The sequence below is a fragment of the Mixophyes fleayi genome, chromosome 10 (genome assembly GCF_038048845.1).
Source record: "Mixophyes fleayi isolate aMixFle1 chromosome 10, aMixFle1.hap1, whole genome shotgun sequence".
Lineage (NCBI taxonomy): Eukaryota > Metazoa > Chordata > Amphibia > Anura > Limnodynastidae > Mixophyes > Mixophyes fleayi.
In genome coordinates this window covers 34,112,837-34,134,488 of record NC_134411.1, presented here as the reverse complement: position 1 = coordinate 34,134,488, position 21,652 = coordinate 34,112,837, and the positions used below count along the sequence as shown (strand labels likewise).

The 21,652-nt window shown below is 44.8% G+C and overlaps 1 protein-coding gene across 1 annotated transcript in view; it reads left to right on the top strand.

Moving 5' to 3' along the window:
• Positions 1-17,749, top strand: part of HSD17B12 (hydroxysteroid 17-beta dehydrogenase 12) — a 43,777-nt gene extending 26,028 nt beyond the window's left edge. Inside the window, exons 5-11 of the mRNA XM_075188369.1 lie at positions 319-383; positions 2,642-2,686; positions 5,013-5,047; positions 8,364-8,445; positions 9,784-9,849; positions 12,444-12,593; positions 16,966-17,749. Coding sequence (XP_075044470.1) covers positions 319-383; positions 2,642-2,686; positions 5,013-5,047; positions 8,364-8,445; positions 9,784-9,849; positions 12,444-12,593; positions 16,966-17,073 — 551 coding nt within the window. The 3' untranslated portion in view covers positions 17,074-17,749. The remainder of the gene's footprint in view (positions 1-318; positions 384-2,641; positions 2,687-5,012; positions 5,048-8,363; positions 8,446-9,783; positions 9,850-12,443; positions 12,594-16,965) is intronic.
• Positions 17,750-21,652: the final 3,903 nt, after the last annotated feature.

The window sequence follows — 21,652 nt, the reverse complement described above, 5'->3', positions numbered from 1 at the left end:
TTAAAATAAACTCAACTAATGGAAAGTTTCTTAGAAGAAAGTCCTAGTCCGTATTATTATAAAATTAAGCAAAAGGGGTCTAAAAATATAATTTTGTATGTAATTTTGGCTCCTGGAGATAATACGGTTTATTAGGTCACTTTTTTTTTTTCTGTTTTGAAGCATCTTGAAAATTATTGGGTGCAAAGAACTCTGTTGGAACATGTGCTCCGATCAGTCGTAGTTTGACGTGTATCGGTGTTAATGAACACGAACGATTCTCTGTATCAGAAAGCAGAGATTGGAGCAGATATTTCATGCGTGTCTCTTGCTTTTCAGTAAACAACGTGGGCGTTTCATATGAATACCCGGAGTATTTCCTTGACATTCCAGACCTGGATAATGTGCGTACTCGCGGTACAAGCTATTATCTGTATTTGTGATGAGTACTTATTACACTTGTGCACTGTACAAATGACACACGTAATTATCTTTAAAGTCAAATTATACCTAACATTGCAAATAATTTCTGAGCTACTCGCCCCCTCCTCCATACTAGTAGAATTATAGCTCCTGGACCCCTCGCCATTGACATGACAGTAACATGCGAGTAATAAGACAGAATGTTTTATGTGTAACATCCAGGAGAGTGTTCAGTGTGACCGGCTTGGTATTGGTGGTGTCCTTAATGTTATAAGAGTGCGTTGTTTACATGGAAGTGTTATAACTGGGAGGAAACCTGTACAATTACCTTTTCCTTCATCCAGGAACCATTGTCCTTTGTAAACTGCTAGAATCCTGCTGAGCCTGCCTGCCTCCCTCCCTCCTTCCCCTCTGCCTGCCTCCCTCCCTCCTTCCCCTCTGCCTGCCTCCCTCCTTCCTTCCCCCCTGCCTGCCTCCCTCCTTCCTTCCCCCCTGCCTGCCTCCCTCCTTCCTTCCCCTCTGCCTGCCTCCCTCCCTCCTTCCCCTCTGCCTGCCTCCCTCCCTCCTTCCCTTCTGCCTGCCTCCCTCCTTCCCCTCTGCCTGCCTGCCTCCCTCCTTCCCCTTTGCCTGCCTGCCTCCCTCCTTCCCCTCTGCCTGCCTCCCTCCTTCCCCCCCCCCCTGCCTGCCTCCCTCCCTCCTTCCCCCCCCCCTGCCTGCCTCCCTCCCTCCTTCCCCCCCCCCTGCCTGCCTCCCTCCCTCCTTCCCCCCCCCCTGCCTGCCTCCCTCCCTCCTTCCCCCCCCCCCTGCCTGCCTCCCTCCCTCCTTCCCCCCCCCTGCCTGCCTGCCTCCCTCCTTCCCCCCTGCCTGCCTGCCTGCCTCCCTCCTTCCTGCCTGCCTGCCTCCCTCCTTTTCCCCCCGCCTGCCTGCCTCCCTCCTTTTCCCCCCGCCTGCCTGCCTCCCTCCTTTTCCCCCCCGCCTGCCTCCCTCCCTCCTCCCTCCCCCCCGCCTGCCTCCCTCCCTCCTCCCCCCCCCCCCCGCCTGCCTCCCCCCTCCTCCCCCCCCCCCCTACCTGCCTCCCCCCTCCTTCCCCCCCCCTGCCTGCCTCCCTCCCTCCTTCCCCCCCGCCTGCCTCCCTCCCTCCTTCCCCCCCGCCTGCCTGCCTCCCTCCTTCCCCCCCCGCCTGCCTGCCTGCCTCCCTCCCTCCTTCCCCCCCCCTGCCTGCCTGCCTCCCTCCCTCCTTCCCCCCTCTGCCTGCCTGCCTCCCTCCTTCCCCCCTCTGCCTGCCTGCCTGCCTCCCTCCTTCCCCCCTCTGCCTGCCTGCCTCCTTCCCCTCTGCCTGCCTCCCTCCCTCCTTCCCCTCTGCCTGCCTCCCTCCCTCCTTCCCCCCTGCCTCCCTCCCTCCTTCCCCCCCCCCCCTGCCTGCCTCCCTCCCTCCTTCCCCCCCCCTGCCTGCCTCCCTCCCTCCTTCCCCCCCCTGCCTGCCTCCCTCCCTCCTTTCCCCCCCCTGCCTGCCTCCCTCCCTCCTTCCCCCCCCCCTGCCTGCCTCCCTCCCTCCTTCCCCCCCCCCTGCCTGCCTCCCTCCTTCCCCCCCCCCCTGCCTGCCTGCCTCCCTCCCTCCTTCCTGCCTGCCTGCCTCCCTCCTTTTCCCCCCGCCTGCCTGCCTCCCTCCTTTTCCCCCCCGCCTGCCTCCCTCCCTCCTCCCCCCCCCCCCCCCCCCCCCCGCCTGCCTCCCCCCTCCTTCCCCCCCCCCCCCTGCCTGCCTCCCTCCTCCTTCCCCCCCCCCCCCCTGCCTGCCTCCCTCCCTCCTTCCCCCCCCGCCTGCCTGCCTCCCTCCCTCCTTCCCCCCCCCCTGCCTGCCTGCCTCCCTCCCTCCTTCCCCCCCCCTGCCTGCCTGCCTCCCTCTTTCCCCCCCCGCCTGCCTGCCTGCCTCCCTCCTTTTCCCCCCCGCCTGCCTGCCTCCCTCCTCCCCAATCCCCCCACCCCCCTGCCTGCCTCCCTCCTCCCCCCTCCCCCCCTGCCTGCCTGCCTCTCGCCTGCAAGTAACCCAGAGATTAATAATTTCTACAACAAATAACTATACTGGTGGTGATGAGGTCTGCTAGAGCCAGTGTGGTTCGCACTTTGCTTCTGGTGTAACATCCACCTTGAGTGAATACAATTGTTCAGTCTGAGATCTACGTTGCAGTCAGGTATTGTTTACCTTTTCTTAACTATGATGTTTTTCACCCGCGCCTTTTAGATCATCGATAAGCTGATAAACGTGAACATCTTGTCTGTATGTAAGGTAAGAGAAATGTTCTCTTGTTCCTGCTGGTTGGGGCATTTAAATGATGAGAGCATCTAAGATTTATTGTAGTGTTCCCTGTTGTCTCTGATCGCTCTATTTTAGATTGTAAGCTCTTCTTATACATCCTCAGATCCTGGAACATTACTGTGCAGTTCTGTCCATTTGCGTTACTGGCAGATGGAAAATATAAGTTTGCTTAGATGCATCCACATTGGCTGTAGGACAGGGTCAGGGTTAGAAGCCTCTTCCACCTATAAGAGGTAGCTGGTCATCTGCAGCTGTCAATCAAAGTCACATTCAAGTTCAGCCTCCGACCACTTTAGACCCAATTTCACTAAATTAAACCCTAAATCCGTTTCTCTCAAAAATACTGTTATATGGCCTCATTGTGGCTTAAAATCATTAGAGTGAGCGGATATTTGGGGACTTCCTTTCGACATTTTAATGTGTTTTGAAACGTTGGCGTAAAAATAAATGTCTAGGATCAGTTCACACAATGTAAAACAGAACAACTGGAAGACTCAAAATGTCTCCTTTAAAACCATAGAATGAAATCTGAACATTGGGCAGCACCGAGCTGGTGCAAAATTCATGGTAAATGGTAAAAATGACCGAATCCACTGCCGTTCTGCTTTTTTTTTTTACTGGTGTAAAACATTTGAGTGTTGATTTCTTTTACTGGCATCATAAACCTTTTGCAGTAACTTGAGAAATGCAAAATGTTCATGTGGTCTTTGTGCGATGGCAAAATAGTAAAGTGTCAGAGAGAAGACTTTATTCTTAAGAGCTTGCAATCTGTGGGTGGATTGGGAATACAGATTTTCCTCTTTAGGCTGTGTTTGTTTTTTGTGTTTAGTCTATGCCAAAGGCACCAGGATTCTTGCCAAACTTTTAGACTGAATGCTCGGCTAGTTAGACCTGAAAGAGGAAAAGAGCAGCTGTTTTGTTTTTTTTGTTTGTTTTTTTTTTTCAAATCCATTTTCATTCGCTGTTTTGCCACACACGGTCCTTCCATCCAAACTGTTTGTCACGTTTTAAAAACCTAAAACGTTTTTTAAATTTTTTTTTTACATTTTCTTTTTTACTGTTTCGTGGTTTTGCTTATTTGATTGAGCGTATCGTGAGCATCTCTTCTCCCCCTGTTTCTTGAGGACGACACCCTCGTTAGTTGGTGTTGTTCAGGGGAATGTCTGATATAGACGCCTATGCAGCAAGCTCTCACCCACACAGCTTCCGCCCACACAGTGCTTCTCGCCCACTTCCCTCCCATCGTCTCCACGTCTGGCTCCAATACTGTTCCCAGGCTACCTCTCTTCTCCTCCTTCCCCGCTCCATAGGAAAATACAGCATTTCATTTTTAATTTTTTAATTTTTTTTTTTATTTATTTTTTTATTTCGCTGTTCTTTCTTGTTTCTTTGTTTTTGTTTTTAAATCCATCTTTAAACTACCTATTTATTTTAACTGACACACGTGGAAGTGAATACATTGTTTTGCATGGTATACATTCTAAAGAAAGGAAACCAATAAGGTGTATTCTGTACGGGGAATTAGAATGTTCTGTTTTCCCCAGCGTGTTAGGATGCAGAGGAGAGGTAGTCGCTCTCTCACTTACATCTGCTATTACCTGTTAATAGGAAATAGAGGAAGGATTGGTGCCTAAGGATTGTATGGTAAATGTTGATATACCTCTTTCTTTTCTTCGTCCCTGTTTTTGTGTTTAAACCACCATTCATGTGACAACTGACTTGTTGATTTATGAAAGGGGAACTCCAGCTTCAGTAAATATTAGATTGAATGATGTTTGTTGCCCTTGGATATGACAGTAGATGCCTCCCGATTTGTGAATTGCAAACAATTGTACCAGGGATGGACAACACCTCTAACCCTCACGTTATCCTTAATCTCAGTAATAAGTTAAAACTATACACTTGACCAATCAAAGAAAGACACCCCTATCTGTAATAACATCAGCAGGCATTTTCTACAAGTGTTACAAGCTATAACGAACATATCTGACAATAAAGGGGCCGGGAGCCGTGGGTGAAGACTCGGGGGGCGCGCGCATGTTGTCTACCACTGATCTACACAGCAGATCTGTTGTCATATGTCAGGGAAACGAAGACCATTGTCCCTGGAATATAATTTTCTGAAGTTGGAGTTCCCCTTTAAATTAAAGAAGCCATTTAATGGATGACGGCTGATAAGCCAATAACCTTTCTTATGTTTTGTAACCTTCCCGATGGCATCATATGTGTCTGGTAGAAAGTTTGGCGACTGAGTGTGTCCCTGCCTGACGGCTGTCCTCTGCTTCTTCTCTCGTAGATGACTCGACTGGTGTTGCCCGGGATGCTGGAGAGGTGAGTCAGACACAAATAAACACCGCTACCCAGACTGGACCTCATTATTATTTATAGGGGAGAATCCTTTTCACTCCGGTGACTAATCCGTTCGGCCTCCATGTTGGTTGCATGGAGCAATCAGAGGTGACTCACGAGGATGGAGAGTGAGTCACCGGCATCGTGGAATCCTTCAGCTTCTCCTCAACGCTCTTGTGGTGGTTTTTTCATGTTAGAACAGAATTAAAAAAAAAAAAAAAAAAAAATCTGAGTCATCAATACAAGTCTCAACAACTTTCTATTCTTAGGGGGGAATTACAGCGAGTGGGTGGTTCCTTGGGGATTACTAAGGCTGCAGCTGCTGAACTGTGGTAGGGACAGCAACCTGTGAACAGCACAGCGATGTATCGCAGTGTAGGTGCGCTTGGCCACCGCTGTATATGACAGGGCGGTGTCCTTTTATACTGCGCTATGGAAGAGATCACCAACTGCAGCCATGACCAAGCACGGGTACAGGTGCCCATGCACTGAGATTCCACCCCCCCCCGTTTGCTGCTATAGAGTTTGGATCATAGCTGTGGGGATTGGCATTCATTCATTCATTCCATTTATTCATTCACAAGCGCATTAGTACTGTTGGTAGATGATGTCTGGTTCTCGGTCAGGTTTCAGATTCATCCCAAAGGTGCTCGAAGGGGTTGAGGTCAGGCCAGTTAAGTTCTTCCACACCAAAACTCGGGAGCCTATTTTCGATGGACCTAGCTTTCTGCGCGTAGCTATGGTCATGCCGAGACAGGAAAGGGCCTTTGGAAGAACGCAGTTCTCTATAAAGTCCTTCATATTTCCTTTACCTTGAGCTAAGAGCCCAGCTCAAATCATGAAAGCCAGCCCCAGACCATTACTCCTCCTCCATCAACCTGCACCGTTGGCAGTACGCATCCGGGTAGGAAGTGTTTTCTTAGTATCTGCCAAACCCAGATTCGTTTGTCAGCCTGACAGATGGTGACGTGTGATTCGTCAGTCCAGAGAAGGTTTTTCCACTGCTCCATAGTCCAGTGACGGTGCCCTGTACACCTCTCCAGGTGACGTGGTGATCTGAGGCTTGTGTGCGGCAGCTCTGCCATGGAAACTCCATTCATGAAGTGCCCATAAAACAGTCCTTGTGCTAACACTGCTCCCAGGGCCAGTAAAGAGCAGTAGTGAGTCCTGCTGCTTGTCTGTTGTTGCTCCTAAACGTTTCCGCTTCAGTTACAGCACTTGCGGTTGCCTAGGGCAGCTCCAGCAGGTCAGACGTTTGAACTTACTTGGAAAGGTGGCATCCTATGATAGTGCCACGTAGTCGCCGAGCGACCCGTTCTTGCTGCTAATGTCTGACTATGGAGATTATGTCTACATAGTGTAATTAAATACCTAAAAAAAAGTTTTGTTTTTTTGTAATTTGCCAAAATAGAGGCCCAGCTTTTATTACTTCTGCCTCATAAATCTGATTTTGGGGATGGGTTTTCCCTATCGAATACCATGGAGGTCCCTTGTCGTCCAGGAGAACTCCTCCCCACTAACACCCCCCCCCCCCCCCCCCCCCTACGGACTCACAAGCACTAAAGGACAAGTGTGACCGCATACAGCTGGCTGGACACGTTCCCCTTTAATATTAAATAGTATTGTTTACCTGGCCTTATATTTTGCTTATATCTTATTCTTCATATCCCACCTCCTGCCATCAGTACATATCCAGGTTTAACTACTAGATTCCGTATAACAGAACGAATGCTAAGGCTGGGGTGAGAGGGGCCTAAAGAACTCAATTTGCCCCACCCCCGCTGCTTTAAACACAGTACAATAATATCCTTAAAGACCAAGGTAACACTGAGTTCCTACCACAATGGGGGATTTGCTCCTCACTTCTGTGGACAGTTTCCCCAAATCGTTCTTCATCCGTTCCTCATGGCCATCTACACAGCTATACTAACTCTGATACATCCTCATTTCTGTTAGCTTGTGAATGTCCCCCTGTTACTCTTACTAATGCACTGGACACACTTGTATTCGGTAAAGCGCACACACTCGGTCTTGCAAGATGATATACAGAAGTTGCTGAAAAGCTCAGAAGAAAGCTAGCAGGAAAATGGCAAATATTTTAGTATATGTAACCGGAGGGCGCATCTCTTACCCCTTTTAATACAACCCCTTTCATCAAAATATCTCTCCTAAAATAATGCCCAGTTTAGACTCCTTTATGGTGTAAAGCTGGGTACACACTACAGGTTCTTCACCTGATTATCAGGCCAATCACATGATCCACGACTGTAAGGTCAGATATCGCATTAGTGTGTACGCTCCACGATCATGTTTTATTGTTTTAAAGCTCATCGTATCGTTTAATGTTATAAAATGACTAAAAATCACTATGAACGATGTCGGGCAAATTCTGAAGTACGCACAGATGACCAGTAGCGTGGGCAGATCCCCATAGAGTTTAGAGTCAGGATCTTTTCAGCTGATGGTTCTAACAAATGAAGAGCACAGATCTGATGGTAAATCTTATAAAACGTGTACAATGTGTACTTAGGATCGCATGCCGATCGGGGCTTTCAGTTGTTTTTAAAATTGTTAAAAATATTGCATCAGGAGAAATTTTCTGTAGTGTGTACTCGGTTTAAGTTGTCAATTGGGGAATGTGGGTATTGAGACCTAAAGGATGGCCGCTCTGTGCTTTGGCGCAGAAGTACCAACAGTAACTGTTGAAAATTGAAACCCAATATCTCTATTTTTTTAAAGTGAGGCCGTGCTAGGTGGTTACAGCTTACTTACTTTGTCGCCTACTCGGCCATTTTCCCTTCGTGATGTCCCCAATTTTGTAATGAATTAATAGCCTGCATTCTTACAGCTCAAGTCAGGTCTGCTTCTAAGGCGTGTCTTTGGTGGGTGAGCGACGTCTTCACACTGCAGTCATTTCTCTTGGCTTAGTCTTTCCATCCACCGTTCCTAAAGCAGAATGGTCCCAGATTCGCCCTCTCTCAGCGTGCACTCAAAGTAATTTACAAGTGACAAATGATATAATAGAACACGATAGGATAGTGATAGGAAGGAATGAATGTCTGTCGCCGGTAATGGAATCTATCTCTATCCTGCCTGTTGGTCCTTTCTGCTGCCCCAGGTTGAATGTCTGCCATTTTACTGTAGCCCACCTGCAGGGGACAGAACTTTAGTTTGAAGGTGTTCTATGTTCCTCAGAGTGCAGGAGACAAAGGAGCAGGTTCCTTTGGTGCCTGTAACCATACGGATGTTCTTGTGGGTGCGCATTATACATATAATTGGGCATTTCTGTGTGTTTCAGATCCAAAGGTGTTATTCTGAATATTTCCTCAGCCAGCGCCATGTACCCTGTCCCTCTACTTACTGTGTATTCAGCTACTAAGGTAGGTCGACCAGTTCTCTGCTGCTGTACAAATACCATATATAAAAACGTGTACAGACTTGGTACAGTTGCCTTTTGCTATTTGTCTCTGTATCTCTGACATTGTAGAGTGTTTGGTGAACTGGGCAACCCGTCCTGTACAATCCGAATTCAATCCACACTGATTGTAAGCCATTGGGCATATTGCAGATATAAATCCTTTTCTGGCTGTCGGGTGACTCGCATTTAGAGTTTTGATGCAATTTTTCCACCCGAACCTAGACGTAGAAGTTCTGCCACAAAAAGTGTACTTGTGTATGCCGAGTCCATGTATTTCAACATCCGTCCGGCTCACAACACAGCAGTATTTCCACGTCTGGCACACGTGTGTGTACTTACCATAGCGCGGTTCTGATAGTGTTGGTCGTTATGCTAAAGTCACATTACCCTATCTATAATACTGTGATGAGTCCTATATACGAGAGAGAATATTGTCTTGACAGTGTTATTAATAAGAAAATAGCATTTTTCATATACAATCTAATGAAACGCAAATCTGTCTCTTGCCACTTTATAAATCCATTGGGCATCTTTCCTGCAGTAGCTCAAATGGAAATGACAATAAGTAATTTTAACAGACAGCTGTGAGTAATGAATAAGTTTGGCTGCATGCATACCGACCCCCTACGGCCAATCAGATCAGATGCGGCTAGTTATCACCATCACCTGTATGTTTGTTTACACCAGCACCCACATAAGATACTACTAAGACGTGTATCTGGAGATGTGTCGAAGCCTATCCACCGATTGTGCTACACTTACACGTACTGTACTCAGCTTACCGCTTGCCCAGGTCTTCCTTACCAGGCGTAAGGGGCCCCAAGATATGTACAAATCTAGATACAGGTGGTGACGCGATGTCTCCAGAACGGAAACCGAGTTTTTACAGAAATCTCCACTCATTTCCCCCCTTGTCCCAGAGGGATGCGAGGAGAAAATGAGCAGATATTTCTGTACCGCACAGTCGGATATTGAGGCGATAATAACTTTGCATACGGATGCAAGAGTTTTTATTTATGTAGACTCCTAGCTTTTCTTCTAAAATACTGCATGGTGCTTCATTTATGTATTAGATTAATTATGAGAGCGGGAGGCTTTCCGTGCACTTTCTGGAAAAACAGAGACGTCGCTGCGCATTGTTCGCTAATGTGCATTGTGTTTTTTTTATACTTTTTATGGTCGATGTCCCTTATTGCATTTCTTAACTCAGGCTATAATATTGTTCTTGTGTTGTGTAAATAAACCCCCCCTTACACTTGATTCCACTAACTACTGTCCCCCTTCTCATTCCCTCCGCCAGGCGTTTGTGGATTTCTTTTCCCGGGGTCTGCACGCAGAGTACAAGAGTAAGGGGATCACTGTGCAGGTGAGTGTGTCACTGTGGAGGATGCTGCTTGTTGTTGTGGTATCCAGAACAACCGCTGTTTTCTTGGCAACAAGGAAATCGCATAATCAGCAGCGTGTGACGTCCTCTGTTCTTAGAATGTTTGTGTGTGTGTGTGTATATAGATATAGATGTATGTGTGTGCGTGTGGATCTGTGCGTGTGCATGTATATAGTTTGTATTGAATTTTACTTGGTTAGAGAAAAAACTCCCAAGAATAAAGTCCTAATATAAATCCTACTACTATCTACATTTTGGACCCCCACTCCCCCCTCATGGGAGGTTTGCATCCATCGTCCCCGTTCCACGCCCCGCAACTTAACTATGTGATTTGCGTGACCATGCAGCTGGGCACCAAGGCAGCGCCCACTTCCAAAGGCGCTGACGCGGTGTCTGGAGGATACCATCATCTCAGGGGGAGGGGGAGTCCTGTAGAATTCTGGGAGTCGGAAGTGTGATATAAAACAATTAAAATAAAATTGTATTCAAATTCTTTTTGAAATTGTAACAATGATTATTTAATCACATTTCTGTTCAATACTCTGGGATCTTCATTTACAGTGTTCCCTCTTTATACTGCTCTACACGAAGTACATTATTTATTATCCACGAGATGTATTTTGACGGGCAGCTTCGGTCTTCATTAAACTTATAAGTCACAACCCTGCCTCAACTTGTCAAAATTTTAATGTTTTTCGCTATGACAACAATTGTTCTCTATTAGACTCTATCTAATTCAGCAGATATAATATTCCTTCTTGTGCACACACAGAGGTGGCCTCTCTTTTTGGGCAGATGCAGTGCAAATTTTTTTCATTTTACGCTCCCCAGGCTGACGTAGGTTTAACACTGCGTCAGGCCCATATGGTACAGCTTTGTCCTTAGTGCGGCTCATTAAACGCTGCAGCGAAGTCCTGCTGTAAATAATCTGGATCAGTAAATCGTGGAGTCCTGGAGCAGTACAGAACCAGACAGGCACCATATAATGCAGCTTGTTAAAATAAATCTAATGTTTTGGATGAAGAATAAAATGTACAATATAATGATTAAAAGCCGCTTATCTGGTAAATAGCAATGCACACTTTGCGAGTCCCAAAATCTGTTTATCACCTGTAATGTTACCTCCTCTCGCTCATATCTACAAAACTCCTCTAGAGCTGCACCTTTTCTCCGGAATTCTCAGCCTCTCTCCTCTCAGCTGGGTCTTCTATAACCTTTGTTTTAGGTTGTATGCAGTTTGGTAAAATAAAACCGGTACAAGTGTGTAGCTTTATAAATGATGGATAGCAATAAATGTTAGACTGGCAATTTTATTGAGCTACACAGTTGGTCAAATACATTTACTCACCCCTTTTAAAGCAGTGGTCCTCTTTTTAGACATGCTCCTCTCAGAAACATGCACCTTCATAAAGCAAATCCATTGTGAGCTATAGATGGAATTTGTCTGCCAACACAGAGATCTGCAACCCAAGTCTCACTCTCTCAGCTTAGTATTGTAGTAGAGGTTCCTGACTATTTGCTAACCACTTAGCACGGTAGTTCGCACTTCTGCCTCACAGCACTGGGGTCATGAGTTCAATTCCTGACCATGGCCTTATCTGTGTGGAGTTTGTATGTTCTCCCCATGTTTGCGTGGGTTTCCTCCGAGTGCTTCGGTTTCCTCCTACACTCCAAAAACATACGCTCCAATGGGGCAGGGACTTATGTGAGTGAGTTCTCTGTACAGTGCTGCGGAATCGGTGGCGCTATATAAATTGATGCTGTATAGAGGGATCACTGTTCTTGAGCCGTCCTAGTAAACGGGACTTGTGGGGCCTGATTTATTAAGGATATTAACTTGAGAAACTGCTACATGAAAAAACAGTCAGTATTTAACTTATGTACAAAACAGAATACTAATTTGCACCCCTTGCATTGTAACATGGTTTTGTCCAGGAGACTGAAATATAATAAGAAGTTTCTCAAGTTAAGATCCTTAATGAATCAGGCCTGTGGTGTTTAAACTTTTACTGCCACCTTGTGTCCAGAGCAATTAATGCATTTTTTTTAAATGCCACTTAAACACTCAACAAATTTTATTTTTGCTTCTGAAAAGGACGTCTACAGTTAAGGTTTTAATTAGGCCTAGGGTGTGGTACATCACCTATCTTGGTGAGGTGCTGATCCTTCTATAAATACAATAGCATAAAGAGTATTCTTTGCATGTAAGGGGATTATGAACAACTATCAACGTTGTTTAATGTTTTTATGCAGTATTTCAATAAAAATGTGTTTTTTCGTTTGTTTACGATCTACGAAAAATCAATGGATTGGGTATAATACCTATAGATTGTCACAATCTTCTACTTGGCCAAATGAAAAATAAATGTCCCTTATCCTGCTTGTAGCGAACATCGTGATATTATACCCAGCGCTTTACACTGAGGTTGTGCTAGGCAGTAATGATTACAATGTGTGTGTGTGTGTATACCTATGTACAGCATATATATCTAGAGATGATACGTAGGCTGTATATGAATGTAAAGTTATAGTGGTCTCATTTAGGGTCCATGTTAATACGTTGTGTTTCTCCGCAGAGCGTCCTCCCGTTCTTTGTTGCCACCAAGCTGAGCAAAATCCGCAAACCAACGTGGGACAAGCCAAGCCCCGAGGCCTATGTCAGGTCAGCACTGAAGACTGTGGGCTTACAGACCAGGACCAATGGGTATTGGGCCCATGCTATCATGGTGAGTTATTAGGGTGTAGGGTGGGTGTACGACATGACTATACGTCACTGCAAAAATGTATTTTTCTCCTTCACCAAGAAGGGTGATTTCATCAGTCCGGGGCTGCAGGACAGGGGAGCGTGGTACCGGAGGATCTGTGGTCTCATATTCTACCGGGGGTTCCATTCCTTTCGCCTGCCTCTATCCTACCGCGGAGAGCGGTGAAGCAGGACTGTAAGGTCTAGAAGGCTGATGGGGAAACTGTATAAATCACTGTGGGCTCCAGGCTTGTCCTGTGTGATCATCAGACCTGCAGGCAGTTCGTCAGCCACCTGTCTCCATGCTTAATTCCCCCCCCCCCCCAATGGCGATTTGGGGACTTCTGGTGTTAAGGTTTAGAGGGACGGTGGTGCTGCTGGTTATTGTCTGCCCATCTTTTCTCTATTCTTTGGGCCGACTACTTTCCAGAGTTTTCGATTAGCTGCTCGCTCAGGTTTGTATTTTAGCCTTCGAGAGGGTGCGAGAGTTTGGCCGGAAGATCCAGTGAGTGGTCTTTTGGGCCCACTGGGATTTGGTGTCACATGCCCGGCCTTGGCCAATTAATCCGCTGAACTCCTGGACAATAACTCAGTCCGTTATATCTCTTTTGTATTTTTTGCTACACAGATCATATTAGACGCTCCTCTTTACAACATAGAGATCACACAGATGAGTTTCTTGGCTTTATCTACCTAAGACAAACTTCTTCTGTTTGTTGGGTTTGCTCTTTCTTATGGCTGGTTCTTTCATTGCTTAGTGTCATGTCGGATGAGCAATATCTCAAACATAGGCAGTAGGCATCCAAAGGTCAACTCCCATCAATTAAGAGACCATTCTTGCCTCCTTGTCTGATTCCTGCCTTGGAGGAGGTGTTGGTTTGCTGCTGATGTGGTGGCCCATGGGTAATGGCATGGACGCAAGTGTTTAGGATAAAGTGACTGGTACTTTCGGGTAGCGTGGGCCTACGGACTCCTTGTCCCTGATTCTTGTCGCCTGCGTTGTTTGGCCAGACTCGCTCGGACCCCAGCTACGGCAGAGAGACGAGAGTTTCCCCAGCAGTTCACAGACAAAGGGACAACTGAGTGTCACTATAGGGCTTAACAAATACAGTTTTATTTAAGTCTGCGGACGCTAAGGCTTGTCTCTACTATAGGATTGGCAATAAACATAGCTCTTGGTTTCAGTGGCCTTCAAATATACAATTTCCGGTACTAAACCACGTGCAATTATAAACAGAGCATAGTATATTCACAATAACATCATTAATGCAAAAGATATAGAGATCTGTCTATCAATAAAGACTTTACAACCTACTATTCAGCATTTAAACATTGGCCCCTCTGGAGAATGATGTATAAATAAAGCGTGATCTGTGTAAATGATGCAGGTTCCTTCTGTCAAAGGTGCTTTTTGTTACAATAATAGTAATGTACAGTCAATCAGGTGGACGACTGAACCAAATCCTGAGCTGGTTAATTGAGGGTTAATAGTTTTCGTCTTTAGACTACATCATAACCCTGAGTGTGTAGTGCGGACAATCGCAGACACTAACTCGCATTGTCTTGCCAACCGCTCTTTTTATTTTGCATACAGCTTCTACGACTGTCTCTGTTTCTCAGCTTTCCGTCTCTCTCTAGTCTTAAATATACATATCATTGGTCTGTCTGTTTGTCTGTCTGGTTATGAATTTGGTCACCCCTGCACCGATTGGAATGAAACCAACATGAGCTGGTCCAGTTGCTTACTGGCTGGGTTTTAGGGAGGTTAGGGTCCTGGTCGGACCTACTGTTGGTGTACGCTGAGCAGAACTTGGACCCGTGGAGCCTGTACTGAGCCTTGCACTGGATGGATTTGGACGAAAGCTTTACTGACTGGTAACATTGGATCCCAGAAGACCTACTAGGGGGTTGAGGTCAGACCTCCCGTTGGAGTACGCTGGGCAGAACTTTTATCCTGGTGCCTGTTCTGAGCCTTGCACTAGAAGGATTTGGATGACCTTTAATCTAAAAACAAAAAACGACACTCTACAGCCACCTCATGGGTGTGTTCGAAGAGCTGCTAATGATTTTTGAAAAGTCGACATTTACATCCAACTCATTGATAACTTAATAACTTCAAGATTTAAACCCGGACAACGCCGGTTACTTCAGCTAGTTTACTCATAATTCCTGGCTCTATTCCAGCTCTGCAGTTTCTATTATCTTCCAATTCTCTGTCTCTCCTCCTTCTTATCGCTCACAGCGGCGTGTTTTTTTTCTTTGTTTTGTTTTGTTTTTAAATCTTTTACAACCCACCTCCCAATTCCCAGTGCATTCTGGGTGTGAGGTAGCTTAGTCCTTTCTCTTGGCCGCCGCTAGGCTTACTAAAGATGGCCGCTGCCAGTCTCCTAAAGGGCTTCTAAAAGATGGCTCCCATCAGTAAAAACTCCAGGTGAGTGATACTATGCGCTAGTGGGGTATCATACTGACATGGTGCAGGCTTTGCAAATATACTTACAACTTACCAGCCCCTTCCCTTGTTTCAGGCAGCTCTATGTTCTGTTCGGGCGTCTAGCTTAAGGACTAGGCAGGTAACGGTCAACTGGCACCTGCTGTAATGTTTTAACGGAAAATGTGGACATTTGCTGCTGTGTACACGAATTTGCTGTTGCTAAACACATTTTGGGGTATATTCCTGGGATGGCTTTTGTTGGGTGAAGAAAGAAGAACTGTGGAAAGGATCTTCTACCCTCCTTCTGTTTTGCCATGTAATATCCATACCAAGTTATGTGTTCAAATATCTGACGAAATAAGAATTATTTTAGCCCTTGTGTAGTGAAATACTGAACTGCTCTGTTCATGAAAGTGCAAAATCCTCCAGTCTATCACTGGTTAATATATAACAAGTCCCCACAGGCCACTGCCCCTGGTCTTTCCTCTGGGTGTTAGAAAGCCTGGCTCACACCCTTATCTTCCCACAAGCCTGGGAGTAGCTCAGATCTCGCAGGGTTATAGAGAGTCCCGTGTGATATGTTTACTATGACATAGCCCTAGGAATGACGACAGGTTAGTAAGAACTGAGTGTCACACTTGGTACTATTACTATTTGGAGATTGAGTCTATTTTCCACAGTTGTATTTATTGTTTATAAGCAATAAATAAAGTGTATACAGCGGCCTTAACAATCTGCCCTCCAACTCAAGAGTGGTTCCACCAATGAACCCATAAACTATGCACACAATGGGGAGATTCAGTTCAGCACAAGGTGCCGCTGAAGATCGCCTCTGTTCTGATACGCAGATTTTTGCTATTTACGTAAGAAATCTCCACTCAGTTTTTTTTTTCCCTGTGTACCTCTATGAAAAGCCAGGGAGAGCGAGAAGTGATTGCGTTCAGAACATTGAGGTGATGCGTCTTCGCAGACTGTCCCGGAGTCACATGGTGCTGAATTGAATCTCCCCCTATAAGTAGGAGGAGACTACCGAAAACCACAAGTCTCTACTTCTTCCCAGTTGCTTCTTTCTTTGGATTATCTCTACTTCCTATATAGGAATGTAAAACAATGGGGAGAAAGATATTTTATCTTGGAATTTTTATGTATATGACACCTCCAATATGTGTTTGAATACATACAGGTCCAATAGACATCCCAAAGGTAGATAAATATTCAATACCACACAGATGGTGTGGGGTTTTTTGTTTTTCTTTTCAATACAGCTTCCACCGGAAAAACTCAAGACACGGGGTAAGGCTGTGATCTCCTCTTTCACATCAACCCTGTATCTTTGCACTCATGTTGTGGATTCATATGACATGGAAAAGAAATGGAAGATTTTGCTTAAAACCCTTTATTTAATAAGGTAAAATAACTTAAAATAAATGCACTTGTATTCAAAGCACTGTACAAGTGCATCAGTCATAAAACTTCCAACTATAAACCGCAATATTACACCAGTTGTGTCTATGGCTTTGGTGGAAAGTCCCCTAGGCCATCTACCCCGTGTGTCGCTGCCCTCCACTGGTGGGAATCGGAACTACCAGTGCATGCAGGTTACTATTTAGGGGAAGGCATAAGAATGTAATAATAGGAATATATAAACCATACTGGCACTGCATGAGATTGGCACAGAAAATACATAAACAATCTCACGCCAAATGGGAACCCTGTGTTTTTATTCCAAAATGAATATCTATGACACGAGCTTCGCTGCTTTCTGTGTTTGTTTGTTTTTTTTCATTATCAGTAGAAATATACAACCTCCACCCAGTAACGTGTTTTGCATTTTATTTTGCTTACAAACGTTTATAGTGTTCTAGCAGATAAATGTATTGGAGATTTTGTGGTGTGACGTACTCTACCTCTTGTGTCCCCTCAGGGCTGGTTTACCACATCTCTGGTCCCCGGCTGCATTAGCACCAAACTGGCCCTTAATGTGAACAAAGGACTCCGAGCTCGTTACCTGAAGAGGGCCAAGAAGAACTAGAGAACCGTTCTGCACCACAGTTACCGTACCTACAGCTTTCCTGCCGCTTGTACCCCTCGGCACTGATCTTCAGGGCTAAAGCGTGGTCACATGTACCCATAAATTAAAAATTGAACCCTTCCTAATCTTAGGTCTGAATTTAGAATCACTCAAAAAAAAAAAAAAAAAAAGAGGGGTCAGCCCACAGACAGCTTTGCACTGTTTGGGCCGATATCGTAGAACACACCAATGGGGTGAATGTACCAAGCTGCAAGTTGCTGACGGGTTTGAAAAGCGGAGATGTTGTCTATAGCAACCAATCAGATTCTAGTTATCATTTGTTTAGTACATTCTTCACAGTAATAACTACAATCTGGTTGCTATAGGCAACGTCTACACTTTTCCACCCCGCTGGAATCTCACAGCTGGATACATTTATCCCCCATGTATTCAGCTGCACTATCTCTCAGTGTTGCTCTTTTGTTTATTTTGAAAGTTTTAGATTCTCTCGGAGGGTTATTAATGTCTACAGCCCAATATTACATTGTCAAGTGAAACCTGTATTTACAATTCTGAAAATGATATGCAAGGATGTGTTTGAACTAATTTCAAGAGTACACATTGCACAGAATGTTTTTTTTATAAACTTGCCTTTATAATCTTTGCTCTTCACAATTAAACTAATCTGGGATAAGAAGGATATCTTGGATTTTCTTTAAATATCTTTAAATGCAACACTCACTGCAACCAACTCTAATCTACTACTGATTGTTTTGTGGCATGCAGATGCAGTTAGCATCTTTACTGAAGAGCAGCGCGTGTCACATTCCGCACCGTCGCCATGATTGTGACATCACACTGGCATAGCGCACAATCTGCTCTTACGAAAGGGTGGCGCCCCATATGCTACATAAATGTGATATATAGATGGTTTTGTGCTACAGAACAGGACGCTTGAGGCCAGTCGTTCCCTTGAAATAAATATATCACATGTAGAAATGTAGGTGGTGTGGTAACTGTTCCCCATTCATCATCATCACCATTTATTTATATAGCGCCACTAATTCTGCAGCACTGTACAGAGAACTCACTCACATCAGTCCCTGCCCCATTGGAGCTTACACTCTAAATTCTCTAACACACACACACACACACAAACACTCACGTCAATTTAATAACGGCCAATTTACCTACTAGTATGTTTTTTGGAGTGTGGGAGGAAACCGGAGCACCCGGAGAAAACCCACGCAAACATGGGGAGAACATACAAACTCCTCACAGATTAGGCCATGGTCGAGAATTTAACTCATGACCCCAGTGCTGTGAGGCAGAAGTGCTAACCACTGAGTCACTGTGCTATGTCAGATTTCCCTTCACAGCGATTCTTAATTCCATAATAAGAAACCACACAACCTGATTTTTAGGCATACATCAACCTGTCCTTGTTGTCTACACACAGTGGAGGCAGACATTCATAACGATGCAACCTATCCATATATATCTATATCTATATATATATATATATATATAATGTGCCAAGCGTGTTTATTAGTTATTACAGTTTACAAATATGGCAACGTGTACTGACAAACCTAGGAAAATAATCCCCAATTACAATTATTTGTATTATTCCTTACTGTCCTGTCTATTAATATTTATAATCAACCACACTTCACTAATATCATAAAATCTATATTCTGTTGATACCATTTTTTATTTTTATTTTGCTAATCCGCATCGGCTCCTGTTGAAAGAGCTCCGTAGTGCAGGTGATGGTGAAAGGAGGGTTTTATCTGTTAGATGGCATTTACTATTGGTTATTACATAACATTTGCTACATGTATTTGTCTACCCTCTGTGTGTTTCTGTCATGTCTTTTTATAGCATTTGGCTGCATTGCTTGTTTCTGTCTCCTGGGCCAAATGCGGCTCTGCCTCCGGATACCGGGAGCAGCTTTGCGTCGTATCTCCGGGATGTGGGAACCAAACAAGTCTGTCTGACGAGAGAACACATGATAAGAAGGAAGTGACCAAGGAAAACAAATTTACTTTTAAGAAGTTGCAGCAGGTGCATCCCAGCAGTGAAGAGCTTTAAAGGCTCTGACAGACAATGGAGGCAGCTACTTAATGAGCTGAAATAATATATTCATGAGGATACAGCCTATAAATTCACTTAGAACCAGTGACACCACTGCAAAACTTCATATTAGTGAGGCCGGTCTAACGTCTGATCCGCAACTAAACCTCAGGCATGACGCAGATTTATTATAATAAGGGACGGTGGTTTGGAACAAGGAGAATGACCTTACGTTGTGTAGTCTCATTTGATCATCAGAGCACGTATGATGAGAGGGGCTCTCAGCCCAGTTACATCTCTTATAATAAGAGCAGAATAAACAGGTAACATAGTAAGTAATCTTCAGCAATATTTCTGAACCTCTTGCACAAACTAGCATATAATGTGTCTGATACTTTATAGTCTACTAGTTACCATTCTGAATCCTAAGCCCACCTATGGATGTAATAACGCTGACTTCAGAGACACGGAAACGGGACCCCTAAACTGGTTCACGTGGGCAACGAAACTTGTGACTTTATTTTTTGGTCCAAGGGGGTCTGTAATAAGTGGCTTTCGTACTAATAAAATATACTAATAAAATAAACTGAATGTAGGCAATATATTGCATGCAGTATTCTTTCTGGTTATTCTATAAGTTGCTTTTGTTACTATTAGCGCTCACTGTCTCCTTCCAACACCGCGTCACGTCTACCCGCTGTGTATAATACACAGGATATGTTACAGGATGAGGGGCAGGTGAGGCTTTGCATCCCTTTAAATACTGCACTGTGGGAGGCACTGCCCATGTCAGTTAGATCGTGTAATATGGCAATTAATAACATGAAAACATATACACCGATCAGCCACAACATTATAACCACCTGGCTAATATTGTGTAGGTCCCCTCGTGCCGCCAAAACAGCTCTGACCCGTCGAGGCCTCCCGGAATTTGGAGGTCAAGTCAACACCTTGAACTCTTTGTCATGTTCCTCAAATCATTCCTGAATAATTGCAATGTGACAGGGAGCATTATCCTGCTGAAAGAGGCCACTGCCATCGGGGAATACCGTTGCCATGAAGGGGTGTACTTGGTCTGCAACAATGTTTAGGTAGGTGGTACGTGTCAAAGTAACATCTACATTAATGCCATGACCCAAGGTTTCCCAGCAGAACATTGCCCAGAGCATCACACTGCCTCTGCCGCCTTGTCTCCTTCCCATAGTGCATCCTGGTGCCATCTCTTCCCCAGGTAACTGACGCACGCGCACCTGGCCGTCCACATGATGTACAAGAAAATGTGATTCATCAGACCAGGCCACCTTCTTCTATTGCTCCATGGTCCAGTTCTGGTGCTCACGTGCCCATTGAAGCTTTTGCCGGTGGACAGGGGATTAGCAATATAAAGTGCGTTATAGTTACATACATGGGAGATGGTACCAGACGCTGCCAACTTTGAGAAATTTGGTGCATTTTAAAACCAGTCAAATGACAATGATGGTTTTTGTTTTTTTTATTTTTACTTTTATTTTAATATTTCTTTGTAGATACATGGATGCATCACAATAGATTTGCAGCAAAATGGGTGATTTTCACGTAATGGGTACATACTCATAGCCACCTATTTGGTTTATACTTTTCCCACTTATTTGGCAACTGCAACAACCTGGATCAAATTCGTTAACTAGTTTACTATTAAATAATTCAGCCCAGGTTATTACAATTGAATAACTGGGGAAGGCAGAAATGGCCGTGTGACACTGTGGAAAGGAGTAAGGTTGGCAGAGGTGGAGACAGGTGGTTCGCCTACAAAGCGTGAACATAGCAATGCTTTAGAGATTTAAAAGCAGAGTATATCAAGAGCGAGCGCTGGGCCGTTGCGCAATAAAGCAGGATGGAGCTGGGGGGTTGCATTGGATGGCACGGCCGGGTTATGCTGAGTGAGGCAATATGTCCCATTCTTGTCAACATTAGAAAACAATTTCCAGAGATGTTGCTACTGGTAAGGTACGTCTAAAGCAGGGGTCAGGGAACTTTTTACCTTTTACCCCCAAATATATTTAGATACGCCGACGTTACCTCCTTGATTTGAAAGGAAGGAAATCATATATTATAAATTATTAGAATTCAAAATGTTATTGAATCTATTCAAATTGTATTTGAAAGCTTCAACTTCAAAACTTCAGGTTCTGTAGAAATGATGTTGCTTCATTTTTGATACGAGAGCATCAATATTGGGGCATTTTGATGTCAGAGCAATTTGGATACAGTCTTCAGCGTCCAATCGATTTCTCTGCTTTGTTTTTATGGTCGTTAGAGTGGAAAATCCTTGTTCGCAAAGGTAGGTTGTTGCAAAAGGCAGCAACTTTTTGACTGCCTCCTCATGTGCAATTTTGATGCCTTTGCAGCTGTTGACATCCAAAAATATGACAGATCTGCTTTGTTTTCAAATGCAAAATGTGCTTCATTATTGCATCGCAGCTCAAGAAGTGCCTCTGCCAACCGTTGAGGCTCTTCTGGTACAACAGCAATTTCACATTTAAAG